We start from the raw sequence: 21,274 nt of genomic DNA, 5'->3' as shown, positions 1-21,274 counted from the left end.
TCTGTACAGAGGACAGTGAACGGTAAATGGTTTAACTCGATCTGAGAACTGTGATTGACAGGGAGTTCAAATGAAATTCTATAGTTAAGAGTGACTGTTGAGAACAGGAATTGGAGCAGTGAAGGACAGCTAAGGAGAGTAAGAGGATTGAGCAGGGTCCTGAATTAGGGAAGTGGGACCAGTTGTCATTTCCTTAGGGAAATAGCTCCTAGAAAGAGGGGTGAACCCATCAAGAAGGAAAATTGAAATGTTTTCCTGCCTTCATAAATGTAAGTAATTTTGATACAAAGAAGGGTATGGCTGTTTTAAAGCAAACTGCCAAGAGATCTCTCTCAACAGTTTTAAAAACTTGTCTGTAAAACCAAACAGCTACTTTATTGTGACAAATGGTCAATGGCCCTTTCTACACTCTTCTTATAAATCCATGTTCACCGCAGTGTCCTCCAAGCAATTCTGCATGAGTCTGTCTTTCAATCTCTTCATGAGTCTGGCCAGGTCTGGATGAATGAGAGTGCTTGGATTGTTTAATTTTTTATTTAGTAAGTGTTCCAAATACACAACACATTTTCCAATTAATAAACAAAGCTGCCTATCTAGTGTAGGAGGGGGAGGGGAGAGGAGTATTAGAAGCCACTGTGGAGGCGGGGCTGGCAGGATCACTAAGGTGTCACTGCTGGGGCACGCTCCCTTGTGGCTTTAAGCACCCTACAACTGCTGCTGCACCTGACCGACAACCGCCTGTTAGTTGTAGGAGGCGGGGTGAGTGTTTTGGAAGCCATCAGAGAAACTGAGCCAGCAGCATCACTAAGGTGATCATGCTGGAGCGGAGTCCCAGATGGATTAATGTACCCTGGTCCTGCTCCTACACCTGAAAGACTGTCTGGTGTTGGGGGGATTATGTCTAAAGGCATCAGGGAGGCTGGGCCAGCAGCAGGGCTAAGTCAATATTGGTGAGCAAACCTTCCCAGTGGCTGTAAGCATGCCACCTCCTGTCCTACACCTGACAGGCAGCTGCCTGTCCAGTGTGGGGGGGGGGAGGAGTATTTGAAGCCACTGTGGAGGCAGGGCTGGCAGGAAACACAAGGCATTACTGCTGGGAATACTAAGGCATTACTGCTGGGGCAGGCTTCCTGATGGCTTTAAGCATCCTGCAACTGCTGCTGCACCTGACAGACAACTGCCTGTCAGGTGTAGGAGGGGGGAGCATGTCTGAAGCCATAGGGAGGCTGGGTCAGCAGCTTTGTTTCACCTCACAGGTGGTTGGCCACTCCTGGTTTCCTCAACTGTCATTAGCTGTCTGCAGTCTCCTGTACTTTTTAATCCTCAGAACTCTGAGCTCTGCAGCTGACCAATCAGAGTCGGGGGGGGGGGTGCATGGAGGCAGCAGCCTGGCAGTCACATAGGAATCAATGGGGGGAGGACATTTTACCCCTTTTGACCCCCTTAGCGGTTGAATTTCTAAAAATCCCTTCTTAGTGAGCATCTACACCATGGTAGGAGTGTCTGAATTTGGTGTTTCTAGGTTCAGCGGTTTGGCCTGGTTGTTGATTTTACAGTGAAAGGACTTTCTTTTATTTATGTATGTAAATAGATGATAGATAGATAGATAGATGATTGATAGATAGATAGATAGATAGATAGATAGATAGATAGATAGATAGATAGATAGATAGATAGATAGATATGTACCTGGGGTGGACCTGGATAAGACATGAGGACAATGTACTGCACACTGAGGCCCTTAAGAAGCTATGGCCATCTGGGCTACCCTATGCCTATGAGTGATGGTGGTGGGATGAGGTTGAATATTATATTTTCACATTTCAGATGCCTCACATTCCTTTGAACCCTTTCTGTACTGAACTCAGCCTCCTCTAGAATTCAGGTCCAGTCAAACCAGCCTCATTGTGCTACAACTCACCCTTCATGCCATTTTTTCTTCTTTATCAACCTAACTTACTTTAGGTGAGGTGTGGAAAACTGGATTTGCACCAAAGGGCTTCCAAAAGGACTTTATTAATTCAAGACACTTGTTTGCAGAGTCAAAAGGCTGTACTGAATTATAGAAGGTTGGCACCAGGGATATCCAACTGGAAGCAGAATTAGTGCAGTTCTACTTGCTCGAGATCTTGCAGTACATAGTGCTTCCCCCCTATATTTTATAATGCCCAGAAACAAGTTGCAAAAAATCTTGTGCATGTAGAAACACAAATGGGGAAATGATAAAGTTGACTTACTGTAAGTGGATACCAAAGTCTTTTTCATGCATTTCCATTTGTGGAAGAGCTCTAGTGCAAGTGGAATTTCTGTGTCAGATCCAACCTACTGAGTGCAATCTTAGGCACCCTTTCCTGGGAATAAGGCTCATTAAGTAGATTGGAGAAGGATTGTATTATATCTGCTCAGGATTGCTCTACTACCACAAATGGTTCCTGACATTTAGAGTTAGAGCCTATAACTCCCTTTCAGTAAAAGGGGGGAAAAAGTTCTAGTGGAAATTAGGAAATCATTTATAGTGGCTTTTGGAAGAGTGGAATGGCATCACCGGTTCAGTTCCATGACATGTGGTGGTGCTTAGGCTTTGGGAATTGTTCTTGGGGTAGGAGAAAATATTGGTTTTAAATTGGGTTGCTAGCCCAAATAACAAACAGGCAATCCTGAACACAGTTGTGATGGACTCCGGGGTTGGGATCAGTGTGCATGGAAAGACACCTGCAGTCACATGACTAGCAGTGGTGATGTAATTCTGATTCACAACTCATGGGAGAGATTCTTGACAGTTGGAGTTTGGCCGTTGAGACTGTCAGGGGTTTTTTTTTGGTCGGTGGGTAGTGTGCCAGGGGACTGAGAAGTCATGTTGGATCTCGCTGAGTCCAAGGAGTAAATGAGATTTCTGTACAGATTCCAGTATTAAGGGAATCTGAAAAAGCCAAATGTGGTTCTACACCACAGTGAAAACTAAGGAGTCTTAAAAAGGAAAATAAGCTCCGGGTGGTTAAACAAGAGATTCATGTTATGCTCACATAGAATCTATACTCTGCTGGGGAGAGATTTGGGTTTAGTGGATTTAGTGTGTGCCAGAAGGGTTTATGGGACTAGTGGGCAGTGTTCCCTCTAAGCTGAGTTAGTGTGAGCAAGCTCACAGTTTTTTAGCCTCCAGCTCACAGATTTTTGTCTTAGCTCAGGAAGGATGGTTCCAGAGCAAACTAATTTATGCAGGAGCCAAATCGCTCGCTCACAGCTTTAATGCCAGTAACTCACAAAGTAGAATTTTTGCTTACAAGACTCCACAGCTTAGAGGGAACATTGCTAGTGGGTGTCCAAAAGAAAAAAGAAAAGGAAGGGAAGGGAAGGGAAGGGAAGGAAAGGGAAGGGAAGGGAAGGGAAGGGAAGGGAAGGAAAGGAAAGGAAAGGAAAGGAAAGGAAAGGAAAGGAAAGGAAAGGAAAGGAAAGGAAAGGAAAGGAAAGGAAAGGAAAGGAAAGGAAAGGAAAGGAAAGGAAAGGAAAGGAAAGGAAAGGAAAGGAAAGGAAAGGAAAGGAAAGGAAAGGAAAGGAAAGGAAAGGAAAGGAAAGGAAAGGAAAGGAAAGGAAAGGAAAGGAAAGGAAAGCAGAAATGGAAGGGAAGGGGGCTGAGAAATAGAGAAGCTCGGCCACCTTCCAGCCTGTGTCCCATCCCAACGGAGGCAGGCAGTGGGGCAAGGACCAGAAACCCCACTCCAACATTGGTGCTGTGCAACGCCAGGTCCATAAATAATAAGACCACAGTCCTTCGGGACTTTCTGCTTGAACAGGATGTGGACCTGGCATGCGTGACCAAGACCTGGGTGCGAGACGGGGAGACAGTAGCACTCTCCCAGCTAGCTCCGCCTGGGTTCTCGGTCCTTCACTAATCCCGGACAATGAGGCAGGGGGGAGGAGTGGCTTTGCTCATTCGGGAGGCTTACTCCTTCAGGGCGCTCCCGGTGCCGAGGCTCACAGGCATTGAGTGTGCCGGCGTTGTGTGGGAAACCAGGGAGAGTTTGGCTGTCTGGTTGGTGTACCGTCCACCCAACGCACTGCCTGATAGTCTGCCGTCCCTGGTGGAGGCCGTGTCAGGCTGGGCGTTGGAGCACCCTAGACTGATAGTCTTGGGTGACTTCAATGTCCATGCCAAAGATGCGGCTTCCTCACGGGTGTCAGACCTGATGTCATCCATGGCAGCACTGGGACTCTCCCAATATATAACGGCCCCCACTCACCAAGCCGGTCACATGCTTGATTTGATCTTCGCAGCGGGGGTTACAGTGGACCGGATCACTGCTACGGCAGTTCCATGGTCGGACCACCATGCCCTGAGGGCCTGAGTGAATGTGTCACCCCAACCCTGTGTGGGCAGCGAGTTTATTTTAGCTCGCCTGCAGAGCCAAATGGACCCAGTGCGGCTTCAGATGGCTCTGCAGGATCCTATGCCCCATGGCAGCTCACTAGATGAGCTAGTCGAGGACTGGCATAACCGAATCTCGACAGCCATCAATGAGATCGCTCCCAGACGCCCTCTGCGCCTGCGCACAAGGCTGGCTCCCTGGTACACCCAGGAGCTGAGGCTGATGAAGCAAAGGCTTAGACGGCTAAAGAGACAGTGGCAGCGCACTTGCGACGAAGCAACAAGAGCATCTTATAGGACATTTATGAAATCCTATGAGGTGGCAGTTAAGGCTGCGAAGAGGGAGTTCTACGCAGCTTCGATTGTGTCTGCTAGCTCACGTCCAGCACAATTATTTAGAACAATTCGGTCTTTTACAGCTCTGCCACAGGGCAGACAAAACACTAGGGAATTGGATATCGGCTGTGAGGCTTTTGCGAGCTATTTTGCAGATAAAGTCTTGGTGCTCCACCGTGACCTCCCCACCACAGTTGAGACAGTGAGTGAACTCGAGGCTCCATGCACATCTTCTCGTTCCATTCTGGATTATTTCAGTCCACTCAGCCTAGAGGAAGTTGACAGACTGATCTCTACTGTACGCCCAACCACTTACAGCCTTGATCCGTGCCCCTCCTGGCTAATTAAAGCTGACCATGAGGGGTTGCGAGGTGCCCTCAGGGATATTATCAACAAGTCCCTCTCTGAGGGACTGTTCCCGGGGGCTCTCAAGGAAGCAATGGTCCGCCCCCTCCTTAAAAAGCCATCACTGGATCTGGCTGAATTGGCCAACTATCGGCCGGTATCCAACTTGCCTTATTTGGGCAAGTTAATTGAGAGGGCGGTGCAGTTGCAGAGCTTTCTGGATGACGCTTCCATGCTAGATCCTTTCCAGTCCAGTTTTCGCCCTGGCCATGGGACGGAGACAGCACTGGTCGCTCTCACGGATGACCTCCGGAGGCATCTGGATTGGGGCAGGACAGCAGTGCTGCTGTTGCTAGACCTGTCGGTGGCGTTCAACATGGTCGATCACCAGCTGCTTGCCCACCGCCTCGCCGACATGGGAATTCAGGGGCTCGCCTTGCAATGGCTTGTCTCCTTTCTCCAAGGTCGGGGACAAAGTTTGGCTATTGGGGGGCAGCAGTCCCGAAGGCACCCACTAGTGTGTGGTGTGCCCCAAGGGGCCGTGCTCTCCCCGATGCTATTTAACATCTATATGCGCCCCCTTGCCCAGATTGCCCGGAGGCATGGGCTGGGTTGTCACCAATATGCGGATGACACCCAGCTCTATCTGATGTTGGGCGGTCAGTCTGACTCTACCCCAGAAGATCTGGACCAGGCGTTGCAGGACATGGCTGGATGGCTTAGACTGAGCCGATTGAAATTGAATCCAATGAAGACGGAGGTCCTGTGCCTGAATCGGAGTGGTACGGGGGTAGGGATCCCACTCCCGGCCTTCAGTGGGGTGCCATTGGTGCCAGCTTCGAGGGCCAGGAGTTCGGGAGTGCTCCTGGATGCCTCCTTAACAATGGAGGCCCAGGTGGCAGTCGCTGCCAAGGCAGCCTTTTACCATCTTCGGCTGATTAGGCAGTTGGTTTCCTTCCTCGAACGCAATGATCTGGCTACAGTGATCCACGCTATGGTCACCTCGAGGTTGGACTACTGCAATGCTCTCTACATGGGGCTGTCCTTGGTGCAACTCCGGAAGCTGCAGCTGGTGAAGAATGCGGTGGCCAGGCTGCTGATGGGCCTCCCCAGGTGGGAGCACATCCAGCCTGTGCTCAAGACTCTGCACTGGCTGCCAATAGCATTCCAGATTCACTTCAAGGTGCTGGTTTTGACCTTTAAAGCCCTTTATGGTCAGGGACCGGCCTACCTGAGGGGCCGCCTTTCCCCGTATGTTCCCCAGAGAGCACTGAGATCAGGATCCCAAAACCACCTGGACCTCCCTGGCCTTAAGGAAGCCAGGTTGATGGTAACCAGGATGAGGGCTTTTTCGATTGTAGCTCCGTCCTACTGGAATGAGCTCCCTGCCGAGATCAGGGCCCTGCGGGACTTGTCACAGTTCTGCAGGGCCGTGAAAACAGAACTTTTCAGGCAGGTGTTCCGATAGGAGCAACGTTTTACCAGCTGCGCCCTGTAGTGAACTCCGATCCTATACGATCTAATGCGGTGGTACTGCCGAATGTGTCCTTAAATTGCACCTTACTTCTATCACCATCTAATGAATGTTTTAATGAATGTTTTATATTGATTGCTGTGTTTTAATTGATGTTTTATAAACTATTATGAATGTATACTGCTTGCCAGTTCTTGGAAGCCGCCCTGAGTCTGCCTTGCGGGGAGGGCGGGGTAAAAGTGAAACAAACAAACAAATAAAGAAAGAAAAGAAAAGAGGAAAAAACCCAAGGCACAGTGGAAGTATTTCTCTATGGAGGCGGAGTTTACCTGAGAAATCCAAACCAAAACTGGCAGTCTAGAACAACACAAGGGTTGATATTAGAGTGGCATCTGAAGTGAATGGTTATAAATTAACTGACCTAAAGCTGAACTATACCATTTGAAACAACGTATACACAAGCATCAGCTTTTCCGTTGTGTGTGTGTGTGTGTGTATATATATATATATATATATATATACACACACACACACATATATATATATATATTCCCTGCCTACCCGTCCTTGTAAATAAAATAATCAGCTGGTTTTATTGTTCCACGTCGTGGGTGCCTCAGTGTCTAACAGAGCTAAGTGTAAACTTCATCTCAGAAAAAAGGTGGTGCTCATGAAAAGCCACAGAGATTAATATTAATTAAAAAGTCTCATCAATAAGTGACTGGGTGTGTGATAGAGAGACAAACTGTGTAGGTACCAACCCTGAAAGAGGTGGGCAGACAGTGTTAGTGGAAAATAAGGCTGCAATCAAACTCACTAAATAATTTTCTTTCAATCTCCTTTCAATGCACTTTTGAATGGGATTATGCCAGTTCACACAGAAGAACCTGGAAAATGCATTGAAAGTGGATTATTTACTGTGTGTGATCACAGCCTAAGACTCCTCCAACATGTGAAAGTTTAAAGGAACAAATCCCCACACAATCCGAAATAAGGGGGTTTGTCATAATAGTTTACACATTTCTATTGAAGTCAATAGGATTAGAAAGGTGTAGTTCTGTTTATGGCACACTGAATTTATATACAAAATGATCTTCATGCATGTGGTTGCCACTAAACTGGTAAAAGGCATGTTAGCGAGGGCCTTTACTGCTTCCTGTTTGTCCATGTTGCTTCAGAGATGGCAGCTGGAAACTGGAGGGAAGAGGGCTCTCAGCAGGATCCAAGCACAATGTTAGTATTTACTGCTAATACAAAATCATGGATTAGGTGAAGATCAAACACCAGAAGAATCAGCAGTTTTCTGAACTGTGGTGACCTAGATCCTGAACAACTTCAGTGGACTCAGAAGGGTGTGACTTTTGTTAGGATTAAAGTGGAAGAACCTGGCAGAATGGCCACATTTAATTCTTCTCCACTAGAACCTATGTTTCAACATAAATGATCATCCATGTAAATCTTACAATGCCTTGGCCTGACATATACTTTCTATTGTCCTGCTGAGAAACAAGTATTGACAAAGTGCAAACCAAGAGAGCCTGGAAGTGAATGAAAATGTTTTGTTTGGTATATGCTGATATAGAAATAAAAATTATGATCTGAAAAATTATTGAAAAATCCATACTTTGAGATCTAGTGGTGGGTCCCAGCCAGCTTTCCCACTTTATCTCATTCAGTGTTCCCCATCACACATTACTCTTGTCCAGGCAGAACCCAGCAAAGTGGGTAAGTGGGACTACTTCCCTTTTCACCTCCAGAAAAGCTGCTTGGATCTCACTTGAATTCAGGAAATGGTTGTGTATATTTAGCTCTTTTTTAATTGAACAGGAATAGAATTCAGATAACAGTGTGTCATGATGTAATACCTTGGTACAGTGTTATCAAAAAATGGCATTGAGAAAGTTCTCTGGGAAACACAGCCTGGGACACCAATTCCGAACATACAAGACTTGAACTATCTACTTGATGCTTGGAAGAAACATTTTTTGAATGTGTCTTCTTACATAAGCATATGCCTGCTAATCAATTTGCTCTGTTGTAGACATTATGTTTCTGAGTAATACAGAATAAAAAAATACGCAGGCTAGAAAGGATTATTAGATCTATCTCCTTTGGTGAAATAAATCTTTTTTGCAATAAGTAGGCACAAATGTTGCCTTACCTACTGTGGATATTATACCCTATGATCCTGTTCTTTGAACATTTAACAGGTTTTCTCTCACAAATTCTCATAAGGGCAGCTTTAACTTTTTTATGGTGTAGTGGTTAAGTGCGCAGACTCTAATCTGGGAGAACAGGGTTTGATTCCCCACTACTCCACTTGCACCTGCTGATGTGACCTTGGGTCAGTCACAAGCTCTGGCACAGCTGTCCTTGAAAAAGAGCAGTTTGTGTCAGAGTTCTCTCAGCCCCATCCACCTCACAGGGTGTCTGTTGTGGGGAGGGGAAGGGAAAGGAGTTTGTAAGCTGCTCTGAGACTCCAAGTGAAGGACAGGGTATAAATCCAATTTCTTCTTCTCTTCTTCTTCTTCTTTATTCTGAAAGCTGTATCTGATAGGATTCAGTAAAGGACCAACAATTGTGTAGAAGAGAGACAGATACTTGTCAGTATTGGGTGAGTGAGTGGACTTTGGCTTCAAGTACATAATACAAGCAGAACCATAGAATAAGGTCACCACAATGAGACATGAAGAGCAAGTAGAGAAGGTCTTTTTCCTACCTTCAGCAGAAGAAATTCCCAGAATCGTGGCAATGATACCAGCATACGACAATAAGATCATAATATTATAAGATTATAAGATCCTTTACTGAAAGAACTATACCTATCCCTCAGTGATTAGTAGACACAAATGTCACCTCACCTATTTTGGATCTCACACTGTAAGCTCATGTACTTTGATCATGCAAAAGCTTTTCTCTCCCAAACTCTTTTAAAGGCACCTTTAACTTCTTTATTCCGCAAGCTGTATATGATAGGATTCAATATGGGGATAAACACTGTGTAGAAAAGAGACAGATATTTATCAGTATTAGGTGAATAAGTTGAATTGGGTTTCAAGTATACGATGCATCCAGAACCATAGAATAAGGTCACCACAATGAGATGTGAAGAGCAGGTAGAGAAGGTCTTTTTCCTCCCTTCAGCAGAAGAAATTCCCAGAATCGTGGCAATGATACCAGCATACGACAGTAAGATCAGGAGGAATGGAAAAGTTATAAATATCATAGCCACTAGAAATACAGCCATTTCAGTCCTGGAAGTATCCCCACAAGCCAATTTCAGTAATGGGGGAATGTCACAAAAGAAGTGATTAATCTCATTTGAACCACAAAAGGACATAGTAAACACCATACTAGTGTGACCAAAGGACATAAAAAACCCACTCAACCAGGATGCCACAGCTAGACCCATGCACACTTTCCTGTTCATGAGGACAGGGTAGTGCAGAGGCTTACAAATGGCAACATAGCGATCATAGGCCATTGAAGCCAGGAGGAAACATTCAGAACCACCAAGAAAGAATGTGAAATAGGTCTGTACAGCACATCCTAGGAAGGAGATAGTCTTGTTCCCAGACAGAAGGTTCTCAAGCATCTTGGGGACATTGACGGATGTGTAACAGATCTCCAGGAAGGACAGGTTTCTCAGGAAAAAATACATGGGTGTTTGTAGTGCAGGGTCAACCAACGTGAGGAGAATGATGATGAGATTTCCTGCCAGAATGATGACATAGATCACTAGAAAAGTAGAAAACAATATGCTTTGCAAGTTGGGCTCATCAGAAAGGCCAAGAAGGATGAATTCAGCCAGGGCTGTACTATTCTGTAGAATATTTTCTTTCTTTGTCAACATCCTGGAAAATGAAATACACATAAATCTAAGAATTAAGGTGACAGGAATCATTTGGTTATACATAGGGGTAGAGCCAACCATCTTTCTTGCTAGTGAGAGAGCAAGGAACCCTTGCTAGACATCCTTGGAGCTGCATGGACAAAAGCCAGGTGTGATGAGGGTACAGAAAGGAGAATTAAGTATGAGTGAAAATGTTGGCTGAATCATAATACTGCTTTTTTGTTCTGTCTAATGTAAGGACCCAAAAATGGTCTGAATTCTGCCACTGAAGGATCCTGAATAAGAAGCCATCTGTGAACTACACATCATCATCATCATCATTTTATTACGGTCAGAGACCCATTAAACAGCATACAGAATCAAAAGAAAAAAGCATTACAGAGAAGAGACATCATAAGGAACATTGAGGAGGTGCTTACACTTTGTAAATGCAATAAAGAGAAATTTAGCAACATTCCTTGATATTACAGTGGATTTGTCCTCCAATAGATGTTTCAGCAAAAGTTCCTCAGAGTGGATTACTAATTGTCCTTGGTGCCTGAATGACCTTATTATAGGTGTAATTAAGAGGGCTATTTCTTCTGCATAATAGGAGCAATGGAATAATATATGAGAAAGGGTCTCAATTGACAAACAGGAATACACAGCCTATGAACACATATAATCTCTGCTGAGATCTGCCTTATGTGAGCCGCCCTGAGCCCGCTCGCGGGGAGGGCGGGGTATAAATACAATCAATCAATCAATCAATAAATGGGGACATCCATCCATCCATCCATCCATCCATCCATCCATCTATCCATGCACACAAATATACATACATAAATACAAGAGTGGACTATTCTATTATGCTTTCTTCTGCCCTTTCGGTAAAGATAACTGTGTCAATGAGAAAAAAGGTGGTATCTCTGATGCCCCCCCCCCCGAAACTCAGTTCAAGTAAATCAAGTGACCTTAGGCTTGTCTAGAGCCCAAGTTTCTTTTTTCATATGTACCCAAAAGTACTATATGAATGCTAACAATAGGAACTAGCACTTTTTCTTGTGCTGTGAAGCCTCATTCCTAGGACAGATACTGGCTGCTTAAAATTCTCAAACTAAATCTGATGCAGCCTCCGAATGTGGAACTTTGGTATTGAATTATTGTCATTGAAATGCAGCAAACCTAAAAAAATAATAATCCTGACCATTCAAATCGTATAGTTGATATTAGTAGTAACCTCTAGAAATTCACTTCATATACTCCTTTAAAAAACTAACTAAAACTTTCAAAGGAAATAACCTTGTACTTACTGGAGCTTCTGATGTTCACACACAGTCATCCCCCTCTGTTACAGAGTCATCAGCTTCACTGGTGGTTTCTCATTCATACAGAAGGGAGTTATCTTGATCCTGAGTCCTGTTTGTTCACCAGGCCCAATTGACCGGTTTTATGTTCTGGGGCGATCTCCTCTGGGAACTTCACTTGCAAGCAGATCACAAAGTTGAACTGACTGTGGTACTTTACCACCAGTTTCCACAAAGTGTTTGAGGTGCTGTGTTGCCTTCAGAGGGAGGGAGCTCCTCTTGTGGTACTTTGAATCCAGTCCACTTTTTTTAATACAAGCAATTTAAAAAAACTGCAGATGGCCTGGACCATCATAGGAGAAGCATTTCTTCTTATACACAGGAATGAATGCATCTTCTGCTGATTGAGTGACCATTTGTTCATTCATTCATATTTATAGCCCACCCTTCCCAAAAGTGGGAATATGTGTGATTCACCAGTTGATTTCTCAAGCAAAACCATTCATTATTAAGGGAAACCCCTATATAATGGTAGACCTGACCAGGGAAGAAAAAAAAAAAGGGCACCACTGGTCAGGACCATGCAGGGAGGATAAGAGGGCAATCATGTTCCCTCCTGTACTTTAAGCTACCTCTGGGATCATCTCTGACTATTATCTACCTATCTAATTCCCAACAGTCCCCTATGTGCAGATACTTATTTCTGCAGATAGGGGCATACTTACCCCAAACAAGTTTTTCTGCAAACCTGGGTGACCCCCTAGCTTTGCAGAAATATCTGAAAACGTTATATATGTGCGTGTGTGTTTGTGTGTGTGTGTTGGGGAGGTTTATATTCCCTTCAAACACAGGAGTGTTATCTGCATTTGTGCAGACAACATAGGGTTGCCAAGTCCTACCTGTTGCTGCAGTGGGAGAGTCCCGGGTTGCTCCTGGAGCGCCCGTGCGCCGCAACCACATCACTCGGATAGCGCCAGGCACGCTGGGGGTGGGGCCACGACCATCCGAAGGAAAACCATAGAGTTTTGCCTCAGATGACCATGGCCCTGCCCCCAGCGTGCCCGGCATGGTCGCGTCACTTCCGGGTGACATGCAGATTGCATACTTTGGGGGTGGGGTTCCCCCCGGGGCCCGATCCGCCGGTGGCAGGGAATGGGCCTCTGGGGTGGGGTTTTCCCTGCCCCCCGGGACTTGGCAAGCCTAAGACAACACTTCCTGTTGGAGTGGTCAGAGGGGGGAGGCACTTCAGGCAAGAGATGGCTGGTGAGTGGAGGATGGGAGGGCAGAACATCAGGCAGGAAGAGCCACAGCTGTTACATTACCTAGCTGGGAGCGGAGCCCTCAAATTGTGCCCCTTCCTATCAGTGCTGCCATTGTAGGCAGTGCCCATCAAAGCTCTCTACCTCCCAAGCACAGGCAACAAAGGTGCAGTGATGGTGAGGGCAGGATAAATAGTGGTGTGGTGGGAAAGTGGAATGACTGCCTACCATGTCATCAGAAGAGGAGCTGTACCCACCATGGAGATTTCCCCTGCTCGGCCTGCCTTTGAGGCCTCTTCCTCTTTCCTCAGCTGCTCTGCAATGAGAATGGGGGGGGGAGTGGGCAGGTAAGGAGCAAGCTGAGAGGGGAGGGGGAAGCACTGATGATGGGGGGAACCAAAACCAAGCAAGCACTGCACTGACGGGGGGGGGGAGGCAGCAAACTGATGATGGGGGGCAAGAGGGCAGAGCTCCAACAAGAAGGGGGAGCCAAGGAAGCAATGCACTGACAATGGGAGAGGGAAGCTAGGCCAGGAGCAAACTGAGAGTGGAAGGGAGGCAAGCAGGCAGAGCTCCAGGGCCGGGCACTGAGGATGGGGGGAGGTGTGCAGGCAGAGCAGCTCACTTTCCAAATGCCAGCAGCTTCAGAATTTCAAGGCCCAGAGAACATAAAGTCAAGGGAACCAGATTCATGGGGTAGCAGAGGAAGAAGATGACCTCCTGTATTGCATACAGACTATTGTTTTTAATTATGTACACAATTATATCAATACATGTAAAAATGAAAATAGGCAGGTCTCAGACTGCAAGGCACTTACAATTCAACAATAGACAAAGAGCTGGTGACAAAGGAGAGAGAGAAAGGTGAGTGTACAAGAGATGCACTTACAAGTCAAGGAGGGAAACAGAAGGGGCAGCTATATAATATGTGACAAGCATTCACTGTGCTTCAAGTCCTTTTCTGAGACATAGACACAAAACATAGAATTAGTGAGGGAACATTCCTGTGAGTTTCTCGCAGGTTCCCACTTGTCAGATATAAAAGTAATCATGGTATGAGCTCTTAAAATAACTTGCTATTTTTAATCATCCTGTTCTTCTGTAATCTGTCTCGGTCACTGTCACTTTGAGCGCCATGCAGAAATGGCAAGAAAAACATGTACTATTTAGATAGCAGGAACAGTTTTTCCCCCTAATCTTTGAGTTCTGACCCAAAAGGGAGTTGCAAATCCTATGAAAGAGGGTAACAGTATTTTTCAGTGCTATTGATTTGTGCATGCTATTCCACACACACACACACACACACACACACACACACACACACACACACACACACATGGGACAGTGAGTGGTTAATGGTTTAACCTGATCTGAGAAACTTGATTGACAGGGAGTTTAAATGGAACTGTATAGTTAAGAGTGATAGTTGAGAATAGCAGTTAGAACAGTGAAGGTCAGTTAACGAGAGTGAAAGGATCAAGGAGGTTCCTGAATTAGGGAAGTGGGACCAGAAGTCATTTCCTGGGGGAAATAGCTCCGAGAAAAGAGGGGTGATCCCTATCAAGAAAGAAAATTGAAATTTCCTACCTCCATAAACTTAAGGAATTTTGATACAAAGAAGCTTATGCCTGTTTTTAAACAGACCAAGATCTCTCTCTCCAAAGTTGTATAGACTTGCCTGTAGGATGAAACAGTTACTTTATCATACAACAATTGAAGTGTTTTATAATTATACAGAGTCACCTCATTCCTATTTCCTGTTCATCTGGCCAGTTCCAAACCTGATACCTACCTGACAATTTCCCCATAGTAGTGAAATAAAGCAGTGAAATAAATTAATATCAGCCTCTCACGTGCTATTATCAGACATACACAAGCAAAGGATTGTTGTTGGCTCCCCAGTTTCTTAGGCTGGGTCATCTTATGTCTACATACATTTTAAAAATTGGGTAAGACAGACAGTGAAACAAAAAAGAAAAGATATTGCTCAGCCAACATGGGGGGAAAAGGAAACCAGGAATCATTATAGGGTCACCATACCAAGAAAATTTGAACTTGTGGGTAAATGTACCAAAAATCTGGGAAACCACTAGACTGTCTGAGGTAGGGGGATTCCTCCTCTCTTCTCAAGAAAATGGGGGGGGTCCCTCTTTATTTCTTGAAGGAGCTTGGGAAAAATGGAAACAACTTACTGCTTTTGAGATCTCTCTGAGATTCAGTCCATAAACGCCAGGTCGCCTTCATGCAAATATTAATTTTACTCATTTAACTGTCCTCCTCCTTTTGTTAGACTGTAGGGAAGCAATTGTTTACAATGCCTTGCATTTGCTTAGTCCTTTTTCATTATATTTTCATAGGTTTTTACCACCTTGGAGGGAGGGAACAGTTCTTATTAGATGTGAGTACCCTCAAGTATTCAGAGCTCCACTGTGTAGGTCTGCCAGGCCCCTGGTCACCTGGCTAGGGAGAGACGTACTGGCAGCAGGGAGGAGGATGAGGCCAGCATCACAGTGATGTCATGCACAGTGGAAATGATGTCAGTATGTCACTGGGGATACAGGACACTATAGTATTTGGGCAAAAACTATATAGTAAAAATTGATATCACTTCTAGTTTCCTCCAGGAAGTGATGTCACATTGCTTGTTTGTCTGCTGTCCCCCCCCCTTTCCATTGCTTCAATCAGTGGGGGAAATGAGAAGGGAGATGAGAATTCACTGCTCCAGCCAAGGGCTATCAACCCTAGTCTGATCGCGTAGTGTTGCTCTCAGCATTTGCATGAGTCAGGCCCAGTCATTGTGAAAGAGAGTGCTTGGGCCAATTTTTCAGGTTCTATAATGGGAATATGGGAAGGTCCTTCCAGATATGACAAGAAACTGATCCCAGCAACTTCTCAAAGTATTCGAGAGATTTTATTTACATAAATACAAGTTGGGCCTAGAGGCTCTAACTGCAAGAACTGCAACAGCCATCTTAACAACAGCAAACACAGCTTCATCTGTGTACACCACTAGGAGGCAGATGACCTCTTCTCAAATTTAATCTCTTTCTTGACTGTATTATTCTTTATAACTCATTACTACATCCAGGAATGTTCAGGGCCTTATTATACACATCCTAATGATTACAGTACAAATAGCAGTTCCCCCATCTATTTCAGGTTAGGAATGTGGGGCCGAGGTTTAGCCCCTGTCCCTGCACACCACAGTCCCAATAGAAATCAACCCCCCTGGGACATGAGTTTTGAGCATGGAACCCAGAGTACATGTCTGATTAGGCTTGACATTCCTCCACCTGGAGTGAGGAGTTGCCTGCTTTCAGGGTCCCTGATCCACCACCTCAGGTCTGGCTGGCAGTGGAACCCCACCCCCAAAGTGCCATGTTTGCACCGACATACCAAGCATGATGACATATCCTTGGTGTGACATCATCGAACAGGGCACGTTGCGGGAGAACACTCTATCATTCAAGGGAAAACGCTATGCTTTTCCCTCAAATTATAAAGGCCTCACCCACAACATATCCTGTGCCAACATGTCCTGTGCCAACATCACTTCCGGTGCCAAAGATATCCTGGACGAGGTGATGGACTCCCCTGCCAGCAACCAGGTAAGACCTGGGAAACCTATGTCTGATCAGAGAAATCAACTTCATTGATTCCCCCCAAATTCTAGTATTTTCATCCTCTCTGTTTCCCAAAAATACTAGAATTTGGAGGCACACAATAAAGTTGATGAGAAGTAGATTCAGGATGGACAAAAGGAAATACTTCTTTATTTAGCAAGTGCTTAAAATATGGAATTTGTTGCCAGAGGATGTAGTCATAGCCATAGGAATACGTGGTGTTAAAAGTTGATTAGATTGATTCATGGAGGATAGGTCTACCAGTGGCTACAGTAGCTAAAGGTAAACTCCACAACAGAGGCAGCAAAATTATGGGTACTACTATCAGGAGGCAACATCAGGGATGACCTCAGTCTCTATGCCTTGTTGTTGGTCCGCCAAAAACTAGTTGGCCACTGTGTGAGACAGAACACTGGCTAGATGGAAAACTGGTGTGATCCAGCAGGGCTCTTGTGCACACGCGTCCGTGTGTGTGTATGTACCTGGAATGGACCTGGAGAACACATGAAGACAATGTACTGCATGCTAAGGCCCTTAAGAAGCCATGGCCATCTGGGCTATCCTATGCCTATTAGTGATGGTGGTGTGGATGAGGTTTGATATTGTATTTTCACATTTCAGATGCTTCACATTCCTTTGAACCCTTTCTGTACTGAACTCAGTCTCCTCCAGAATTCAGGCCCAGTCAAACCAGCAGCTCACCCTTCTTGCAATTCCCCCCCTTTTTCAACCTAACGCCTTAGCTAGGGTGGGCGAAAAGAGGATTTGCAGTGAAGGGCTTCCAAAAGGACTTTATTAAATCCAAGACACTTTGTTTGCAGAGTCAAAAGACTGTACTGAATTATAGAAGGCTGGCTCCAGGGATACCCAAGTGGAAACATGAACAGAATTAGTGCAGTTCTACTTGCTCAAGATCTTGAAACACTTAGTGCTTTCCTCCCTATATTTATAATGCCCAGAAACTAGTTGCAAAAAATCTTGTGCATGTAGAAACACAAATGGGGAAACAATACATTTGACTTACTGCAAGAGGATACCAAAGTCTTTTTCATGCATTTCCATTTGTGGAAGAGCTCTAGTGCAAGTGGAATTTCTGTGTCAGATCCAACCTACTGAGTGCAATCTTAGGCACCCTTTCCTGGGAATAAGGCTCATTAAGTAGATTGGAGAAGGATTGTATTATATCTGCTCAGGATTGCTCTAGTAGCACAAATGGTTCCTGAAATTTAGGGCTAGAGCCTATAACTCCCTTGGCCTGGATGGGGGGGGGAATTCTAGTGGAAATTAGGAAAGCATTTACTGTGGCTTTTGGAAGTGTGGAGTGGCATCATCGGTTCAGTTCCATGACATGTGTTTTTCCTTAGGCTTTGGAAATTGGGGGGTTGGAGAAAATATTGGTTTTAAATTGGGTTGCTAGCACAAATAACAAACAGGCAATCTTGAACACCGTTTAAACATTTCTATTAATATCAATAGAATTAGAAGGCTGTAGCTCTGTTTAGGCTGCACTGAATTTATATACAAAATGATCTTCATGCATGAGGTTGCCACTAAACTGGTTCCTGTTTGCCCATGTTGTTTCAGAGATGGCAGCTGGAAACTGGAGGGAAAAGAGCTCTCAGCAGGATCCAAGCACAATGTTAGTATTTTCTGCTAATACACAATCATGGATTAGGTGAGATCAAACACGAGAAGAATTTGTTGTTTTGTGAATGGTGGTGACCTAGATCCTGAACAACTTCAGTAGACACAGAAGGGTGTGACTTTCTAGGATTACAGTGGAAGAACCTGGCAGAATGGCCACATTTAATTCATCTCCACTAACTCCACTAGAACCTTCATTTCAACATAAATGATCATCCAGGTAATTCTTACAATGCCTTGGTCTGGCATACACTGGATATCATCCTGTTTACAAACAAATATTGACGAAGTGCAAACCAAGAGATTCCCAGAAGTGATGCAAATGGTTCATTTGCTATGTGCTGATATAGAAGTCTAAATTACGATCTGAAAAATCATTGTGATGTACATTGTTGGAAAGGACTCTGAATACAAAATTGGACCCCTGTTTTACTATCTAGTTACCATCTACTCTCCAATCAGGATGCTCTGGCTGTTTGTTAGTCTTCAAGTTACCAAGAACATCTTTAATAGTTTGGCTGCAGCAGACTAACACAGATAGGACTTTTGTGGCTGACCTAAGGTTGCTCAGCAAGGCCTGACAATAAGTGGGGGACCAGAGGAAATAGGGACCATGGTGTGACTGCTTCCAGGAAAACCTAGAAGTGGTGTTATACATCTCTAGGAATTCTAGACAGCAAAAAACTGATTCACCTCATAACCATTGAGCTGTGAATGAAAGAAAGATCCTTTACCAAAATATGAGGGTAATCTATTTACTGTAGCAGAGTGGGTGCTGTCTTCCAAGGGGTTCATTCTAGATGTAAGCAAACAAAGCAATTTAAAGGCATGTGTGAAGACCCGGTAAAGACAGTCTTTTTCTGGCCCTCAACAGAAGAAATCCCAGGAACACTGGCAATAATACCGGCATAAGATCTACCTCCACCAATGGTTCTATGCACCTTCTTAGAATGGTCAGAGCCATACTTTGAGATCTAATGGTGGGTTCCAGCCACCTTTACCACTTTGTCTCATTCAGTATTCTCCATCACACATTACTTTTGTTCATGCAGAATTCAGCGTAGCCTTTTCAAATGGGTAAGTGGGACTACATCTGCCCTTTTCACTTTCAGAAAATCTGCTTGGAACTCACTTGAATTGAGGAAATGGCTGTGTACACTTAGCTCTTTTTTAATTGAACAGAACGGAATTCAGATAACAGTGGGTCATGATGTGGTACATTGGTACAGTGTTATTAAAAAATGCTGCAGAGAAAATTCCCTGAGAAGTACAGCCCAGAACTCCAATTCTGAACATACAAGACTTGAACTATCTACTTGAAGCTTGGAAGAAACACTCTTTGAATGTGTCTTGTTACTTAGCATATGCCTGCTAATCAATTTGCTCTGTTGTAGATATGATGTTTCTGAGTAATACAGAATAAAAAGTACACAGGCCAGAAAGGATTATTAGATCTATCTCCTTCGGTGAAATAAATCTGTCTGTTTGGATTAAGTAGGTACAAATGTTGCCTTACCGATTGTGGATATTACACCCTATGATCCTGTTGTTTGAACATCCAAAAGGTTTTCTCTCACAAATTCTCATAAGGGCAGCTTTGACTTCTTTATTCCGAAAGCTGTATATCATAGGATTCAGTACAGGACCAACAATTGTGTAAAAGAGAGCCAGATACTTGTCAGTATTGGGTGAGTAAGTGGATTTTCGCTTCAAGTACATAATACAAGCAGAACCATAGAATAAAGTAACTGCAATGAGATGTAAAGAGCAAGTGGAGAAGGTCTTTTTCCTACCTTCAGAAGAAGAAATTCCCAGAATCATAACAATGATACCAGCATATGACAATAATATCAGGATGAATGGAATAGTTATAAATATCACAGCCACTACAAATACAGCTATTTCAGTTGTGGAAGTGTCCCCACAAGCCAATTTCAGTAATGGGGGGATGTCACAAAAGAAGTGATTGATCTCATTGGAACCACAAAAGGACATGGTAAACACCATACTGGTGTGACCAAAGGCCATAAAAAATCCACTTGACCAAGATGCCACAGCTAGACCCATGCACACATTCCTGTTCATGAAGACATGGTAGTGCAGAGGCTTACAAATGGCAACATAGCGATCGTAGGCCATTGAGGCCAGGAGGAAACACTCAGAGCCACCAAAAAAGAATGTGAAGTAGGTCTGTACAGCACATCCTAGGAAGGAGATAGTCTTGTTCCCAGACAGAAGATTCTCAAGCATCTTGGGGACATTGACGGATGTGTAACAGACCTCCAGGAAGGACAGGTTTCTCAAGAAGAAATACATGGGTGTTTGTAGTGCAGGGTCAACCAAGGTGAGGAGAATGATGATGAGATTTCCTGCCAGAATGATGATATAGACTACTAGAAAAGTAGAAAACAATATGCCTTGCAAGTTGGGCTCATCAGAAAAACCAAGGAGGATGAATTCAGCCACTGACGTGCTATTCTGTGGAATGTTTTCTTTCTTTGCCAACATCCTGTAAAAAGTAAAGGAAATACCTATAAATCCATGGATTGAGGAGACAATAATGGTATGTAGAAGGCTACATCAAACTATCTTTCCTGGGTGATGAAAAGGGAAGGGACCCTTTGACATGTGAGGTGAGTAATATAGTGAATCTCAGTGAAAATATTGGCTTAATACTGATAAATAGACTACTTTGTGATACTACACTTGATTTTAGCCAAAAGGCCAAGAAGTGATCGTCTTATTTATCAAGTGATTTCAGAATCTGAATTGTCTAACTGGTTGACTTGCACTGAAAAGAAAATCAGTATTATCAGTTTATCCCTGAATTCACTATCTATGGCTGAGTTCAGACTGGCAGTTTGAAGCGGGAGGGAGTCGTTGCAAAAAAGAGCCGGAACAAACTGTTCCAGGTTTTCCTGTTCACACTCCAGTGACTGATGTGGGAGCATACTGGGAGGAGGCGCAAGGGAGCATTCACACTGTTGGCCCAGAGGCATGGCTGTAAGGTACGGCTTTCTTTTTTTGGTAATCTGGAGATATTCAACCAATATACAGCACACAAGGAAAAACATGACTTTTGGCATTCACA

The 21,274-nt window shown here is 44.4% G+C and overlaps 2 protein-coding genes across 2 annotated transcripts; both read right to left on the bottom strand.

The window, feature by feature from the left end:
* Positions 1-414: 414 nt before the first annotated feature.
* On the bottom strand, positions 415-17,595 carry LOC107107947 (olfactory receptor 10A7-like). Its single transcript, XM_015408318.1, has 4 exons — positions 17,564-17,595; positions 13,634-13,652; positions 9,445-10,341; positions 415-477 (listed from the first exon to the last, which is right to left on the bottom strand). The coding sequence occupies exons 1-4, from the start codon at positions 17,593-17,595 to the stop codon at positions 415-417; spliced, it is 1,011 nt and encodes a 336-aa protein (XP_015263804.1).
* A 2,100-nt stretch (positions 17,596-19,695) lies between these two features.
* LOC107107937 (olfactory receptor 10A7-like) lies at positions 19,696-20,691 on the bottom strand. Its single transcript, XM_015408307.1, has one exon. It carries the CDS (start codon positions 20,689-20,691, stop codon positions 19,696-19,698), a length of 996 nt encoding a protein of 331 aa, XP_015263793.1.
* Between the last annotated feature and the right edge of the window lie 583 nt (positions 20,692-21,274).

This window comes from Gekko japonicus, unplaced genomic scaffold (genome assembly GCF_001447785.1).
Source record: "Gekko japonicus isolate JY-2015 unplaced genomic scaffold, Gekko_japonicus_V1.1 scaffold5681, whole genome shotgun sequence".
Classification (NCBI taxonomy): Eukaryota; Metazoa; Chordata; class Lepidosauria; order Squamata; family Gekkonidae; genus Gekko; species Gekko japonicus.
Note: the sequence above shows the minus strand (reverse complement) of the source record. Positions and strands in the feature narration are given on the sequence as shown.